Source organism: Syngnathoides biaculeatus, chromosome 22, assembly GCF_019802595.1.
Source record: "Syngnathoides biaculeatus isolate LvHL_M chromosome 22, ASM1980259v1, whole genome shotgun sequence".
Taxonomy (NCBI): Eukaryota; Metazoa; Chordata; class Actinopteri; order Syngnathiformes; family Syngnathidae; genus Syngnathoides; species Syngnathoides biaculeatus.
The window spans coordinates 18,492,249-18,508,242 of record NC_084661.1 but is presented as its reverse complement, the minus strand read 5'-3'; the positions used below and the strand labels follow the sequence as shown (position 1 = coordinate 18,508,242).

At 51.4% G+C, this 15,994-nt stretch overlaps 2 protein-coding genes across 10 annotated transcripts; both read left to right on the top strand.

Moving 5' to 3' along the window:
- Window positions 1-470: 470 nt before the first annotated feature.
- tvp23b (trans-golgi network vesicle protein 23 homolog B (S. cerevisiae)) lies at window positions 471-2,828 on the top strand. Of its 2 annotated transcripts, XM_061809544.1 has the most exons (8): window positions 471-488; window positions 648-743; window positions 1,157-1,236; window positions 1,329-1,473; window positions 1,568-1,657; window positions 1,734-1,859; window positions 2,326-2,454; window positions 2,533-2,828. In XM_061809544.1, the coding sequence occupies exons 2-8, from the start codon at window positions 732-734 to the stop codon at window positions 2,557-2,559; spliced, it is 609 nt and encodes a 202-aa protein (XP_061665528.1). In that variant the 5' UTR covers window positions 471-488; window positions 648-731; the 3' UTR covers window positions 2,560-2,828. The 2 variants fall into 2 exon arrangements, with proteins under 2 accessions (XP_061665528.1, XP_061665527.1); XM_061809543.1 differs by lacking the exon at window positions 471-488 and having other exon boundaries at window positions 528-743.
- Window positions 2,829-3,242: 414 nt separating this feature from the next.
- exoc7 (exocyst complex component 7) lies at window positions 3,243-11,695 on the top strand. 8 transcript variants are annotated; one of them, XM_061809527.1, is made up of 20 exons: window positions 3,243-3,450; window positions 3,563-3,628; window positions 4,170-4,354; window positions 4,439-4,544; window positions 4,927-5,149; window positions 5,281-5,448; window positions 6,747-6,839; window positions 7,414-7,485; window positions 7,936-8,081; window positions 8,164-8,316; window positions 8,386-8,484; window positions 8,604-8,666; window positions 8,731-8,797; window positions 9,224-9,289; window positions 9,371-9,491; window positions 9,598-9,693; window positions 9,939-10,002; window positions 10,068-10,109; window positions 10,178-10,311; window positions 10,953-11,606. In XM_061809527.1, the coding sequence occupies exons 1-20, from the start codon at window positions 3,391-3,393 to the stop codon at window positions 11,053-11,055; spliced, it is 2,127 nt and encodes a 708-aa protein (XP_061665511.1). In that variant the 5' UTR covers window positions 3,243-3,390; the 3' UTR covers window positions 11,056-11,606. The 8 variants fall into 8 exon arrangements, with proteins under 8 accessions (XP_061665511.1, XP_061665513.1, XP_061665515.1 ...); XM_061809529.1 differs by having other exon boundaries at window positions 7,417-7,485; window positions 10,953-11,605; XM_061809531.1 differs by lacking the exon at window positions 6,747-6,839 and having other exon boundaries at window positions 3,244-3,450; window positions 10,953-11,604.
- Window positions 11,696-15,994: the final 4,299 nt, after the last annotated feature.

The following is a 15,994-nucleotide window of genomic DNA, read 5'->3' as shown; positions in this document are numbered from 1 at the left end:
CTTGATGAAATGCCATTGACACGACATGATCGTGACGTTCCACCGTCCGTCCGTCCGTCCGTCCGTCCGTGTGACAAAAGACGAGCGAAGGAGTGAAAATAAAGAAGTCGCGTTTCTGAACAATGTAAAAAGTGTTTTGTTTTTTTTGGGTGCCACGGGTAGAGCGGCGGTTCTCGAACATTTTGTGGAGATGGACTCCCCCTCCCCCGTTTGAAATGAGTCAGACCGTCTGCCTCCCGGCCCCCGTGGCCGCCCTGCCCTCCCCCATCTCCAGAAAAGGTGCCAGTGGTGCGTTTGTTCCTGCGTGCCCTGCGATTGACTGGCGACCAGTTGAGGGCAAGCCCCGCCTCTAGCGGCTCAGATGATGGACGGATGGAAAGAATCATTTGTATTTTCTTCTTCTTTTTTATTGTTTAGTTTTTGTGTGTTGTTGTTCTTTTAATATATATACGTTGCGTTTGCTACCAACCAATCACGATCGTCCTCCGGTGCGTAACCAGGAAGTGATGGCTCGAGTCTCAACATGCGAACAAACACTTTTGCCTGTGCAACATAAAAATCATCTTTTTCCGCAGTCTGTATGGAAGTGCGGCAAATCAGTGCCATTGGAGTTGGAATGACTAACAGTGAACTTTTTATTTTTAAAGTACGGTGGCCTTGGTCACGTGACGTCACTCAGTGACGTGTCTTCCAACTAGCATGTAGCAGGAAGTGTTAGCTCCGCTGTCAACATGCTAAAAGACGTAAGTGAACATTTAAATGTTTAAAACAACATCTTGTGCGTCTTTTTTTTTTTTTCATCAATATGGATTTTCAGAAGAATGACCTGCTCGCAGAGTTTGGTGTCAGGATATTGAAGAAGCTCGTGATTTAGCAAACTAATATTTCTTCTTAGACGACGCGACATAAGATCAGAAAAAGTCTCGTTTTGCATTCATTCAGTCAGTCATCATCCGTTCCGCTTATCCTCACGAGGGTTATGCCTCTTAAAACTCGAGGTTGCCTTTTTACATTGTAAAAAAAAAAAAAAAAACCAAAACAAAACAATCGACAATGATTGAACTTGGACCGTTCGTTTATGAGAAAAGGTGGGGAAAGCATGTAAAAATGCCTTCTTTGGGCAGATTTGTGTCTTCCTTCTTTCTTGGTCCTTCAGGAGAACAACGATGAAGAGGTTTCTCTGTTTGACGCCGAGGACGACGCCGGCCAAAGATTGCCCAAGAGGACAAACATGGAGTTAGTCACTTTGCTCAGTCCATATGGCCTGATGATGATGATGATAATAATGATGATGATGATGACGACGACGACAACCACCACGTTTCCAGGCATCCGGTGGCGTCCTTCTTCCACCTTTTCTTCAGGGTTTGCGCCATTTTGGTCTACTTGCTTTGCGAGAGGATCAGCAACAGGTTCATTGGCGGCATGGTGGCCATCATCCTGCTGCTCTCGTGTGACTTCTGGACCGTCAAGGTACCGAGTGGGCCGTGTGAGCGAGCGAGCGAGCCAATCAGTCAGTCAGTGAGTGAGTGAGTGACATGCCGACGGTGTGTCTGTGCGTGCGCAGAACATCACTGGCCGCCTGATGGTGGCGCTGAGGTGGTGGAACCAAGTGGACGAGGACGGCCAAAGTCATTGGGTGTTCGAGTCCCGGAAGGTGACACGCACGCCGAAAGGTCGCGAGCGCTTTGCGGCCCCTGAGGACGTTTTTTTTTCCCCCTTTTTTTTCCCAGGGGACGAGGAAAAGGCAAAGTTCCGACTCGGAATCTCGCATCTTCTGGCTGGGCCTGATCGTGTGCCCGCTGGTGTGGGTGCTCTTCGCCTTCAGCACCCTCTTTCAGTTCAACATTAAGTGGCTGGTGAGGCCGCCGCTCCGCCTTTTATTTTTGTGGCCCTGCGGACGGCCGAGCGGGACTACCAACTGTGGCAGATTTTTGTTTTTTGTTTTTTTTTTTGGTTCTTTAACTGTAGTGACGCACTTTCCCCAAAACTCCCTAACGTTCTAACCGAGAAGCATTTGCACTCACGATCGCACTTGAGGGTAATTTACAGTCTCCGACCAATGCGTGTTTTTTTTTTTTTTTTTGGGATGTGGCAGGAAAGCGGAGTGCCTGGAGAAAAGCCACCCAGGCACGGGGGGGGGGGGGGGGTGGACATGCAATCTGACACACAGGCGGGGCCGGGAATTGAACCCCGGCCCTCAGGACTGTGAGGCGGAGGCTATAACCGGTCGTCCACTGTCCACAAACAAAATATTTTTTGAAAATAGTTGCACGGGGCCACGGCCTTCGGATTCTGACGGGAATGTGCGGGCGTTGCGTGCAGCCGGTGGTGCTGATGGGCCTGGTCCTGCAAGGAGCCAACCTCTACGGATACGTCAGGTGCAAAGTGGGAGGCAAGACCGACATCAAAAATATGGCCACAAACTACTTTGGCAGGCAGTTTCTCAAACAGGTGATTGGTTCATTGATCAATTGATTGATTGATTGATTCAAGACTGATTTATATACCATGTGTTTGTTTCCTCCGCAGACGTTGTCCAAAGAGGAAGAATCTTAAAAGTGCTTCTGCTGCTTCAGATTTCATTTGACCTGCAAATGCAAAACAGTTTTGATTTTCTAACTTGTGTTACTTCTGCGTTAGGGCGGGGATCTTTTATTTCCTCAGTTCAGTTTGCAAGATAAAGTTATCTGGATATTATTTATGTGGGGGGGGGGGGTTTATGCATATACATTTCCAAACTTTGTTATTTATGCAAATCACAGGGAGACGATTAAACGTCTTACATTGTGCATACACGAGTATTAATAAAACATGATTTGAATTGATTGCTTGTACTTTTTCGGCAGGATGGCGCCCCCGTGCGGATGAACCGGATACTGCATGCAGACTCGTAATAGTACACGATAATATTTGAGTTGATTTTACTTTCATCTAATCACTAAATGACATAGTTAGTACTAATATCAGCAACTTAGGTGAGAGATTGAATTTAAATTATTTAAAATGCGGAGCATGAAAACGCTTCCCGCCGGAAAAAACAAAAGACCATGAAAGTGCTTTCGAAATAAAATACTAAAAAATAGACCCGCCACAAAAGCAATTAGAAATGCTTGGTCACATATAATGAATTGCACCAATAGACATTAAGATGAAAGTTATCAATGACTTAATGTACTGAAGTAGCGTTGCTAAATTTTTACGGCAACCCGAAAGTTGACTTTGAAATTGGAGCCGGAAGCGTCCCAAGATCAAGCTAGCTTGAACCTCCCGGCCAACCGCGACGTAATTTTTAGAAAAAGTCTCGTTGAATTTTCTCGTCTAAGGGGGCAAAGTTGTCGCTTTTCGCCGTCAGGTGGTCGTCGTTGAAGGGGCTGGGGTGTTGCCAAGATGATTCCCACCGAGGACGCGTCCGCCAGGAAGAGAGAAATTGAGGAGAAGCTCAAGCAGGTCACGCGAGCTTTCTTGCTTCTGATCAGACGCCAAACGTCGCACATCCGGGGACGACTTCGCTGTCCAGTTTTGCGTCTGTTGAGACGTCACTGCGTGTTTTGTTGTACAGGAACAAGAGACGCTGTCGTTCATCCGGGAGAACCTGGAGAAGAGTGATCAGCTCACCAACGGCATGGTTGGTCAGAGGCACACACGTCTCTCTCTTTTTTTTTTTTTTTTTTTTTTTTTTTGACTGGTCAGCACGACGCCTTAGTGGTGAGCACGTCTGCCACGCACTTCCGGGCTTCACGGTTTAAATTTGCCCTTGTGGCGCTGACTTCTTCTCCCCGTGCTTGGGTTTTCTTCCCAATTGTGTTCCGGGGTGCTCTGATATTCTCTCTCGCTTTCAGCTAACCCCGACCCGATGGCTCAAGTGTCAAATTAGGCAAGCGAGTGGATGGACTTTTTCAAAATGTGTCGTAGCGATGCCAAAACATGAATAATTAACATGGTAAGCACGCCTGCGCCCGGTTTCTCAGCAAGCGTGGCCTCTTCTATAGGTCGGCAGGAATTCAACAAGTCGCCGAAGACGACTTTTTCCAAGCTTGTTTTCTCCAATCAGTGGTTTGCCAGGGTTGGGTCTTCTACTAGAGATTTGTCAAGAACGGAAAAAGCTAGAGGCCATTTTTCTTTATTTTTTTCTGCTTGCTCTTTGTGTTGGTGCGCCTTTTGTTCAGGTGTCCATCCTGTCGTCCTTCGAGAGCCGCCTGATGCAGCTGGAGAACTCCATCATTCCGGTCCACAAGCAGACGGAGAACCTGCAGCGTCTGCAGGAGAACGTGGACCAGACGCTGTCGTGCATGGACCACGTCATCAGCTACTACCACGTGGCCAAGGACACGGACCGCATCATCAGGGAGGGGTGAGGAGGGAGGATGGAGGTGCGGGGGGGGGGGGGGCCCTCCGTCTTTTCCTTTTTCCCAACGCCGACGTGCTTGCGTTCCAGACCGACGGGCCGGCTGGACGAGTATCTGGCCTCCATTGCCAAGATCCAGAAGGCCGTGGAGTACTTCCAGGACAACAATCCCGACAGCCCCGAACTCAACACCGTGGTACGTCGTTGCGCTTTCTCACAACAAAGACGTTTGCTCGCGGTAAAGTCAAACCCCGGACAGTCGCGCATTCACCTGGAGCAGTAAAAGTAGTGCTTTGGTGCCGTTCTGTAGCAGCTCGGTGCCAAGGGACCATGTTGGCGTTGAAGAGCCGGATTAAAAGTAAAGCAGTGCTTTGGCACCGTCTGGCATCGACAGGCAATTTTCACCAAAACGTTTCCCACCCCAAGTAGTAGAAAAAAAAATCCAAACCAAGCCTTGTTATTAGGTCCCGTCGCCCCCACCCCCCAAAAAAAGCAAAGTGGTAAAACATGGATTTGATATTTTGGTGATAAAACGGGAGTGGTCGTTTGAAAGCGACGCGGGTGCGGTCCCGCCACAGAAAAGCCGCTTGGAGAAGGGCAAGGAGCTCCTGGAGGCGGAGTTCCGCGGCCTGCTGACCCGCTACAGCAAGCCGGTGCCGCCCGTCCTCATCCTGGACGCCATCGGCGCCGACGAGGACCTGGAGCTGCAGGAGGACGTGGTGCTCGAGCACTTGCCCCAAGCCGTCCTCCACGACATCATCTGCATCGGCGGCTGGCTCGTGGAGTACGGCCGCAATCAAGGTTCTCCCTTTTTTGGAAAATATGAAATGAGCCAAATTCCATGCATCCAATGTACGGATCTGCAGCTTCATTGTTGGACTTTTGTGTGCCCCCCCCCCCCCCCCCCCCTTTTCTTTTCTTTTCTCTGGCAGACTTCATGACGGTTTACTTCCAGATCCGCTCCAGCCAGCTGGACCGTTCCATCAAGGGTCTGAAGGAGCACTTCCGCAAGAACAGCGCCTCCTCTGGCGCCCTCTACTCTCCCGCGGTGCAGGCCAAGCGCAAAGACACGCCCACCAAGAAGCTTCCCAAGAGACCCGGTAGGACGCCGGCTCGGCTCGCCGCGTTGGATGTGGCGCTGGCCGCCCGTGCATTTGGTACCGATGCCTACGGTGGAGCGGTTGGGTTTTTATTTCCGGGGTTTCCTCCCACCACCCAAAAGGGCGAGCGCTAGTTTGATTGCAGGCTCCAAATTGTACGTCGCTGTGAATGGGCGCGCCGGTGGTTGCCCCGCCCCTCGCCCGAAGATAGCCCCCGCCACGTCCGTGACCCGCTTGAGGAGATGCACGTCCGAAAATGGATGGCTGGATGGTCCGCTAGTGTGTCAACCAGTGCACACTTTTGTTCTGTTTTATTTTATTTTTTTCCACTACCGGACGCTGTTTGAGCATTTACTTTATACGCCACTCGTGTGCTGAATTTCCCATGCACTAGTGTGTTCACTAGTAAGACAATTAAGCACACTAGTAGACTATTCCTAACTCACTAGTGCCTTCCACTCAAGTATGAACTTTATGTGCGCTAGTAGAAGAAGAATTAGGTTCCAAGTGAAGCAAAATGTTGCTAACGTGCACTTCGTCGTAGTACTACTAGTCACGTGTTAATTTTATAATGCCACTAGTAGCATGCAGTTGACCCTGGTGCAACTGTGACGAATTGCTGCACTTTGCCACATCCAATATGGCGTCGACGTCGTTATGTTGTGTGCGCGGTGGATGCGTGTTGTAACTGTGCGATTAACCCTTTCTTCTCTCAAGTGTGTTGTGGAGTTGTGTGATGTTTGTTTGTCGCTAGGAAACCACCTCGGTTGTCACGGTGATGATGCTGTGTGTGTGTGTGTATATGCCCGAAGGTGCGAATAAGAAACGGAGTACAGTGAACCTCCGTGAATATCGCGCTCATTTTTCAGTCGCAATTTCGATTGGCGCGCCTCCAGTGTTGTACGCCGTTGTGCCACTACATGGCGGGCAGGGCTGATCTCTTCTGCCCGCTCACGCGTTTTCCCGGTTTGGTCACGCACGCACGCACGCACGCACGCAACCGTCGCAGGTGTTGTGACCTTTTTTTTATCTGGCCAGCAGAGGGCGACAGCGGAAGGGCCTGGCAGGTCTGGTCGGTCCCCCGCGATAAAACGAAGGTTCACTGTCAATGAGTCACGGTCTCTGTCGTGGATGTTGACCCGTGCAGCGGCCGGCGCCGCCACCGGTGCGCCGGCATGCGGTTGCGTTGGGCTGTTGCAGTGTTGTGTTGGTGTTCTTCATCTCTCACTGGGCGGCTGTGCTGTCTCCTTTCCCTCTTCTTCCTCCTCCTCCTCCTCCTACTTTTGGGGTCCCTCCAGGGACCATTCGCAAGGCTCAGAACCTTCTGAAACAGTACTCTCAGCATGGGCTGGATGGCAAAAAGGGGGGGTCCAACCTCGCACCCCTGGAAGGTAACCAAAGCAACGCACTTTTTCCTCTTGGTGCTCTTCCTTTCCCTTTGGCTCTCTTTCTTCTTCTTCGGGTGTTATGGTGTCGAGTGACGCCTCACAACAGCGCTAACTTGGATGTTAGACTGGGATTTGAGACTGGGACTTAGGACTGGGACTTGAGCCCCTTTCACATGGGCCACGAAGACGACTTTCCTGTGAAAGTGGACCGTCCGGCTAGCCCGCGTCGATGCAACTGGGGCTCCTCTTCCTCCCCCCTCCCCCCCATCCTTGTCTTCCTCCTTTAACCCCTTTCCTGTCCTTTTCTTCCTTCGTCTTCTCCGTCTTCCCCTCCTCTTCCTGGCCCCCCCCCCCCCCATCCCAATGCCATCGCCACGTTCAGCCCGTGACGGTCCCTTTCCCGCTATGTGGAGGTGAAAGGGGCTCGGGCGGCGTTAGGAAACTGTTGTGATGCTCCTTCACATTGGCCCCGCCCCCTGCCTCGGCACCGGGTTGTGTCCGGTCCCCCGAACCCCCCCCCCCCCCCCGGGGACCTCGTCGCACCAGCTGGGGCCCGGTCTGACGAGGTCCGTCTCAGCAGGTTACGATCACGACCCGCGGGTCAGACGCACCTCTGACCTTCTGGCCGACAAGCACGGCGGCCCCCCAGGTGAGTGGCGCCCGACCCCCCCCCCCACCCCACCCCCCCCACCCGCGGTCGGCCTACCCTACTTTTGTGCGAGGGCGAACGTCGGGCCGCAAACGGGTTCAAATAAGTCTGGAAAGTAGCTGTCAAAATCATGGTTTTAATTGGGAATTTATTATTTATTTGTGATCCATAAACAGCAGACTCCAAAATGATTGCGTCCGATGTCTCGATTGGCGTCTGCCTCACAAAGAATGAAGGAGGAAGTCATAAAAAAAAAAAAAAAAAAAAACCGCTGAGCAAGATGATTTTGAATGAGCTATTTGGCTATCGTAGTTTTGATGATATTTTCTCTTGAAACGATTAATATCGGCATTGTGGTATTTGCGGAAGAATGTCATTTGTTTGGGAAAAGCAAAAGCTGCATAAACGGGCGGAGCGGATGAGATGACGCGATTTGCGTGGGCCCGTCAGGCAAAGACGACGCCCTGGACGTGGAGATGGACTCGTACATCCACTGCATCAGCGCCTTCGTCAAGCTGGCGCAGAGCGAGTACGCCCTCCTCAGCGAGGTCATCCCCGAGCACCACCACAAGAAGACCTTCGACTCGCTCATCCAGGTCCGTCGCCGAGCGAGCGCCTGCTCGAACCCCCTCCGTCGCGGCGGCAAAGGATGACGGCGAAGCGCTTTTTCCTCCGCAGGAGGCCCTGGACGGCCTGATGATGGAGGGCGACAACATCGTGGGCGCGGCCCGTCGCGCCATCCTGCGCCACGACTACTCGGCCGTGCTGACCATCTTCCCCATCCTCCGCCACCTCAAGAGCAACAAGGCCCACTTTGACGCCACGCTGCAGGTGGGTGGGGTGGCGCGGCGGACGCGCTCGGCGCTCCGGCTGGCTGACTCCCTCGCGGCTTGTCGTCAGGGTACGGCGGCGGGCACCAAGAACAAACTGCCCGCGCTCATCACGTCCATGGAGAACATCGGCGCCAAAGCGCTGGAGGAGTTTGCCGACAGCATCAAGGCATGGAGGCGGCCCGCTTTCTTTCTTTCCTTCCTTCCCTCATCGTTTGGCTTCCTCTTCTTCTCCGGTTGCCCCCTCCCCCGCCACACTCCTCATCCTTCTCCTCCGTGTGTGTTCAGAACGACCCCGACAAGGAGTACAACATGCCAAAGGACGGCACCGTGCACGAGCTGACCAGCAACGTAAGCGCCGACCTCCGCCCCCGTCCGCTTCCGGTCCGTCCACTTCCTGTCCGTCTCTCCGCAGGCCATCCTGTTCCTGCAGCAGCTGCTGGACTTCCACGAGACGGCCGGCGCCATGTTGGCCTCACAAGGTACGAACTTTAGCGGTTTTAGCATCCGCCGGCTGGGCGAATGAACAATTTGACCCCCCCCCCCCGACCACGCCAACCTTGCAAGATGAAAACTCATCGTGTACGCTTCTTCTTCCCGTGTTCCTTCTTCCTCGTATTCATCCGCAAGCTCATAATGTGTCAACTGACCCCCCCCCCCCCTCCAAGACTCCCCCTGCTGATCTTTCTACTTGCTGTGCACTAACATCTTCTTCTTCTTCTTCTTCTATCTGTCGGGGTGGGTGCCTGCCCCCATTTAGTCCTGGGGGACACTTACAATATCCCCTTAGATCCCCGAGGTAAGCACTCCCCCTAGAGGCCTTTGCGCGACCGCAGCAGCACGGGTCGCGGCGAAGGTGGTTACTATGGCAACTGCTCACGCCCCGCGTATGTGCGTCCGCTTCACAGAGTCGACTTGTTCGTCGGGCAGCTTCACGTCGGACTTCAACAAGCGCCTCCTCAGCGCCTATATTTGTATGTACGCATAAACATGCACGCACGCACGCAGCCGCCACACACACACACACTGACGAGGGTGTGTGTGGCCCCCGTCAGGTAAAGTTCTGGGGAACCTTCAGCTGAACCTGCTCAGCAAGTCCAAAGTGTATGAGGATTCCGCTCTGAGCGCCATCTTCCTCCACAACAACTACAACTACATCCTCAAGTCTCTGCAGAAGTCAGGACACCCCCCCCCCTACACGCACACACACACACACACACACACGCGCACGCACGTCACCATGGTGATCTAATCACCTGCGCACGTGTGTGCGCGCGCGTAGGTCCGACCTGATCCAGTTGGTGACGGTGACTCAGAAGCGAGCCGAGAGTTCCTACCGAGAACTCATTGAGCAACAAATCCACGCGTACCAACGCAGGTACGGGCAAGCTTGCAAAACACAACATCATCATCATCGTCGTCGTCGTCGGGATGATTTTCCTGGATATGGAAGTGCAAAGAACCGGCGCAAAACGTTCCACGCCTCAGCACATTAGTATTGTTTTTGTTTTTCAATGACATATGGACGCCTCATCCCTTTGTTTTTCCACCTCCTTTTTCCCCGCCCGCCTCCGTTCCCGATGTCGCCGGTCCCGGCGCTCCGCCGGGCCTCTTTCCCGTCAGTTGGCTGAAAGTGACGGAGCACCTGAGCGAGCGAAACCTTCCCGCCTTCCAGCCCGGCGCCAAGGTCTGCGCTGACGCGACGGATTTCCCGGCCGCGTCGCCTCAGTAACGGAAGCCGTCTCGTTTCAGCTCAAAGACAAAGAACGGCAAGTCATCAAGGACAAATTCAAGGTGGGCGGAGCGAGCGCGGCGCGTGCGCGTGAGCGCGAGTGACCGCGCACGTGTGTGTGCGTCTCAAGGGTTTCAACGAGGGTCTGGAGGACCTGTGCAAGATCCAGAAGGGCTGGGCCGTCCCCGACAAGGAGCAGAGAGACCTGATCCGGCTGGCTCAGCGGCGAGAAGTCAGCGAGGCCTACGGCGGCTTCCTGCGCAGGTTAGCAGTTTGGCCCATCTTCAACACACTTTTGGGCTTTGAGCACTTTTCTTCCGCTTTCGACTCCAATTATTATTATTATTATTATTATTATTTTTCGCACACCTCCGCCGAAAGGCCACTCCCGCCGTCGCTCGCCATCATTGCGCCTAGCCGAGAAAGTCGCGGAGCTCGTGTGTCGCGATTGGTCCATTTGGGTCAGGTGACGTGACGGCGCTTTTCCCGCCTCCTCGACGCATCATCAGCTCATTTGTTTGAGCTTCCGCGGTCGCCGTTGTTGTTTTGTTCCTCGTTCCGGAAAAGGAAAGGAAGGACTGAATGGCGGTGAGGAAACTCCACCTGGTGGCGTCCTCGCCACTAGCGGCTGTGGCGCCACCTGTGGGAAGTGCGGCACATTTTCACACTGGAGTATGAAGGCGACGTACGCGTGAGCAAAAGAGTTTCATACTTTGACATTTGTTACATTCTTTGGCTGTCTGTCGATTTGAACCCTCCCCCCATTTTTTTCTTGATAAAAAAAAAAAAAACGGACTCAAATGCAGCCTTTTTTTTCCTACTTTTTCCCCGCAGCTTTAAAATGTGTACTTTTCATAATTTCCACAATTTGAGGCTTTTTGCCACCTTTGTCGGCGTCGTTGCAGATGCGCCAACCTGCCGTTCACCAAGAACCCGGAGAAGTACCACAAGTACGGCCCGGACGAGGTGGGGGCCATGATCGACAGGCTCTTCGACACGTCGGCTTGAGCGGTCGCCGAAACGTTTCAGGAGAAGAGCCCCCCCCCCCCCCCCCAGGCTCCCATTTGGTCATTTCCGCAACTGAGAGATGATTGAAAACTTTTTTTTTTTAATGCTATTTAATAAACTCGACCGATTGTTTTGAAAGTGAATCCGAGCGCATCATCATCGTCATTTTGTCTTTTGAATGATAGCGTTTATTTGGGGTGGGGGGGCTTCCCCCCTCCCCCCAATGATGATGACTCCAGACGCAATTTTTTTGTGACTTAAGAGATTTTTGTGCCATCTTTGGGCTGGTGCCTCCAGATTCCATAAATTTCAAATGTAGTCAATGATTTGGTGTCACAAAGTTGTTCTGAATATTGGTTTATTCTGCCGTTCATTTATTTTTTGTCATCATTTCAAGATTGAATCTTTTGGCTATTTTGTTATCCGAGGACCCGACGCGACCCGACCACTTTTTTCCAGCCTCAGCCCAAACTTTCCTTTTCCTTCATTTTGCTGTGAACAAAAAGTATGCAAATTCAATACGTTTTTCTTCTGTGTGCTGCCAAAGATACATTATGTATTGTAGATTGAGACTTATGTACACAAGGATGTACATACAGTAAATGAACAGGACATTTGAATAGACCAGTTGCTCCATCTTGGGATTGGTTATTGTTTTTGTTTGTTTTTTTTAACTTGCTGATTGCTCTCAAAAACGCAGATGTGATTTTCCAGTTCATAGGCAGAATTCCATCTTTATAAATTGCATGGATAATAATAATAGTAATAATTCTCCCATGCCAGAATCCACACTCGTTCAAATTCCGGTCCGACTTTTGGAAGTGAAGCGGAAGATTAGGTACGCGTCAGTTGATTGGTCGAATGTGTTTCTCCTGACCAATGAAAAGGCTTGTTGTATACGAGGCGGTTCACGGGGCCATTTTCGAGTCAACGCAATGGCGGTGCTCGAGGGAGGAAAGAAATTGATCGGTATGTCGAAAATAAGTTCCGATGGGACGACGAATGGTCGATACAGTTGGAAAGACGGAAGTTGCCACTCTGTTCAGGCACTTGACCCCCCCCCCCCCCCGGCCGGCAGGTATTCAGAGGCAGCAACATCCGCCCAAATTTTGCGCACAGGCTCGTCAAGAACCAGGTGAGCGTTCAAAAAAAAAAAAAAAAAAATGTCCGTCTGTATTATTCACTGATGACGACACATGACGTTGTCAAATTCACACGTTTCAATCATTTACAAAAACAAGAAATGAAAGAAAATGTTTTTGAGCTTTCTTGCCATGGTGCAACTATGAATTCAATTGAGTAGTTTATGTCGTTGAATATGTATTTGAAGTTTTTGGGGTAAAGGGATGCACCTAAATAATGAACAATCATATTGTGTACATTTTGAATAGCATTTATTTAGATCATAATGAGTTTCTTTCGGCTTGTCCCTTTCGGGGTCGCCACAGCGTGTCATCTCAGATGATGTTTGGCACAATTTTTTACGCCGGATGCCCTTCCTGACGCAACCCTTCCCAGGGAGTGGAGCATAATACAATTTTATAAAACCTCATCCTTTGATCATGCTTGCGGCCCCCAGAGCCACTCCGCTCTCAAATCACATAACCAGACACGTATTTTGTTATTTCACCATTTGTTGTTCAACACAATATTTTTTAGTGATCTCAATACTGCATGAATAAGTACGAATCTTATTAAGCCGTCATCGTCATTATTTCAGAATTGACTTGACGATTTGGCGTCGATGGAGACGGACAACCCCCCCCCCCCACCCCCACCCCCAACGGTCCTCCTTGGCGCCCCCTTGTGGCAGGCGGAGGTGCGCGCGCTGGTCGGTGAGTGCCACCTGCGTTTGGGAAAGGCAAGAAAACAGGATCCCAAAAGTCCAACAACATCCTCTCAACACGCACACGCACACACAATTCCCATCATTCATCTTTTTCATCACTTCCTGCTTCCTTCCGTCACTAAAATAGTCATCAACAACAAAAGTGCAGAGTCAGCTTCTCCACACGGAAAAAAAAACAACAACATCCATCCATTATGTGAGCGGCTTATCCTCACGAGGGTCGCCTATCCCGGCCATTTTCGGGAAGGAGGCGCAGGTGCACGCCCTCAACTGGTCGCCGGCCAATCGAAAGGCACGCAGAAACGAGCAAACTAGCAATCGGTCATCAGTTAACGCTCGTTTTTGGGATGAGCGAGGAACGTGCAGGAAATGCAAACTCCACACTGGAATGCCCAAATACGTCTTGATTTTTTTTTTTTTTTTTTCTCAGCCAAATAATAATGATACATACGTTCTGCACTCAGCTTGTAACTTTTTCATCTTCTTGCCACTCAAACGCTTCCCCTTCGAGACTCACTTCCTGTTTGCAAGTCTCTTCCTGCGCGGCGCATTTTCGCACGTCGCCCACGGCACGTAAAGTTGGCATTCGAATGGCATCTGTGGATTTAAATGGGAACGATTTCCTTTTCGCTTGTTGCTCGCGGTGCATTGCTAACGCCGACGGCTAACCGGCGACACATTTACGTCTGCGGCTAACGGCTAGGCAAATATTAGCCTTGGCACATGGCATCAGATCAGTGATGCTGCTATCATTCTCACTTGTGTTAAGTGCAGCCGTGAGGGCGCGTCGTGGGGTCACCGCAAACGCGACCGTGCGGTCGGGTTACCGCCATTGTTTGTACGTCATTAGGCTAGCTGCTAACGTCGGCAAACGTCATCTGCTAACTGTTCCTGTTTGCCACCATTGAGGTTGTGATTGGTGATGTTAGCGTGTAGCCTCAATCTGCTCACTTAGCGTGCTTCATCACTTAGTAGCTAACAACAAATGTGGGAGGTGGAATTGGAAATAATGATGTTGATATATTTCCAGTATGTGCCGTATTCATAGACTGTGTGTGTGTGTGTGTGTGTGTGTGTGTGTGTGTGTGTACATTTCTGAGTTTTGTTGGTCCGCAAATAGCTCGACGGCGCTCACGTTAAGGCCTCCCGCCTCCATTTTGAAGCGCTGCCGTCATCCAAGTTAGCCGAGCGACTTAGAGCGTCGTCATTAGTTTTGGGTCAGCGCGTTCGCCGGGATCAAAACAAAGCGTGGCGGCTAATTATAAACAGGATGAGGATGAGGATGAGGATGAGGATGAGGACGGACTGCATGCATGCATGCACGCAAGCGGGCAGGAAGGAAGTGGATGCTAGAGCCAGGAAGTTTGAGTCAACGGGACATTTAGCGCAGATTCGCTCGGATGGGTCACGGCCATGAAGGTAAGTCAAACTTTAGCAAGTCATTGAGAAGGCTCCTCAAGAACTGTCAACAAAATAAGAAGAAGAAGAAGAAGAAGAAGAAAACCACAACAGTAGCAAACGAACGCAATGACAGCAAAAACAAAACTACAAAAAAAAAAAAAAAGAAGAAAACAAAAAGTGAGAAAGGCGTAAAGATTCACCAGAAGAAAGAAAACGGAAAGCACGAAGGACCAAGCAAGGAAAAGGTCCGGTCCGGATGACGTTGCCATGTTGTCGGGCCCGCTCATTTCCGTCACCCTGCCGATGACCTTTCACCTTGACTTTTAGCCTTAGGCTAGTGGACCTTTTTTAAAGTAGGGTTGTCAAATTGCGGGTCAGAACCGGGCCGACGGGCACCGATAGGCCCGAGAACCCTGGAAGCGCCGTTTTTCAAGAAATAAGACTAATGAGCACCGTTGCAAATTTTGTCCACCGCAGCAAAACGTACTTGAATGATATTTTTGACGTCTTCAAAGTGTCCATTTCAAATCATTTGGTATCAGGTTGTCTTATAAACGGTACCAAACGAGCTTCGCTTTGTGAAAATGAACGACAAGCCCAGAAGCGTTTTTGCAAGTTCCGCGTCCGCCGCCGGTTCCGTTGATTGTTCCTCGGTCGCCGTTGGTCCGGACAGACTCCGAGTTCCACTTCCACGCGGTCGCTGGGGTTTTTGTGTCCAGGCGAAGATTGCGGACGTAACGGGAAGCGAGCGCGTGTCACTTCCTGTCGTCGGGCGTCGAGACGACAGGTGGCGGGAGCTTCCCGGCCGCCCCGTGAGCGACCTCGCCTTGTTTTCCACGCGCGGAGGTCACCGTGACAGGAAGTGGGACGGGAAAATCTTTTTCCTGCCGCTGGTGTAAATTTGGACGGCAGCTGTCAAAGGTGGAAACTATTCAAGGGGGGGGGGGGCAAAAGGCGGGCCCCCCCGGCGCTTTGCGCTTCCTCGACACCGCAAACAAATCGCTGGGACGCAGGCGGCCCGTTTGACAGCGCCGAAGCCTTTCATCACGTTTCCATTTGATCCAATCGGAAGCGGCGACATTAAAGCCAAATTCAGTCCAAGTTGACGCTGACCCGAATGCAAGAATTGCGAGCGGACGCTCACGGCCACGTTGAAAATGATCTCTTGGATCTTCTCTGATTTTGCTTTACAAGTTCAGAACTCGTCCCGTCCACATTCGGTCCGATTTGCGTCCTTTCAAATCCAATCTGATTGGGACGGGCCTTTTACATCAGGCCCACAAGCTGGAACCTCAACCCAAGTCCGACGTGTGGATCTGATCCCATTTGAATCTTTGGAGGGTTCGATGTTATTGTGGGCGTGAGTTTTGCTTTGCATCAAATCGTTCTTTGGGGGGGGGGGTGGAATTCAACTACCACTCGGACGAGCGTGAGTAAAGTTCTGAGCAAGCTCGCAGGTCGCGGTGGTCATTGCACCGATGACGCCGCCGGTGTTGATCCGCCCGATCCCGGCAGGGATTTCCCACCCGTGGTTCGACTTTTTCCAGCCGCAGTTGTCCGAGCAGCTGCGAGGACGGAAAAAAAAAAAAAAAGGGGGGGGGGGGCAAAGGCAACAATAAGCACTTTGGACCCGCGTCCGCTTTTAGCACCTGGTTGCCGTGCCAAAGACGCCCCGAGTCTTCGGCCGTG

What these genes read in the sequence shown, in the direction of transcription:
- exoc7 (XM_061809528.1), top strand. Translation starts at nt 3,941, where the DNA reads ATGGTAAGCACGCCTGCGCCCGGTTTCTCAGCAAGCGTGGCCTCTTCT. An exon ending in GAAGCTTCCCAAGAGACCCG is followed by an intron (nt 5,449 to 6,746) that starts GTAGGACGCCGG and finishes GGGTCCCTCCAG; the next exon opens with GGACCATTCGCAAGGCTCAG. An exon ending in ACTTTGACGCCACGCTGCAG is followed by an intron (nt 8,317 to 8,385) that starts GTGGGTGGGGTG and finishes GCTTGTCGTCAG; the next exon opens with GGTACGGCGGCGGGCACCAA.
- tvp23b (XM_061809544.1), top strand. An exon ending in GTGACTTCTGGACCGTCAAG is followed by an intron (nt 1,474 to 1,567) that starts GTACCGAGTGGG and finishes GTGCGTGCGCAG; the next exon opens with AACATCACTGGCCGCCTGAT. An exon ending in GGGTGTTCGAGTCCCGGAAG is followed by an intron (nt 1,658 to 1,733) that starts GTGACACGCACG and finishes TTTTTTTCCCAG; the next exon opens with GGGACGAGGAAAAGGCAAAG.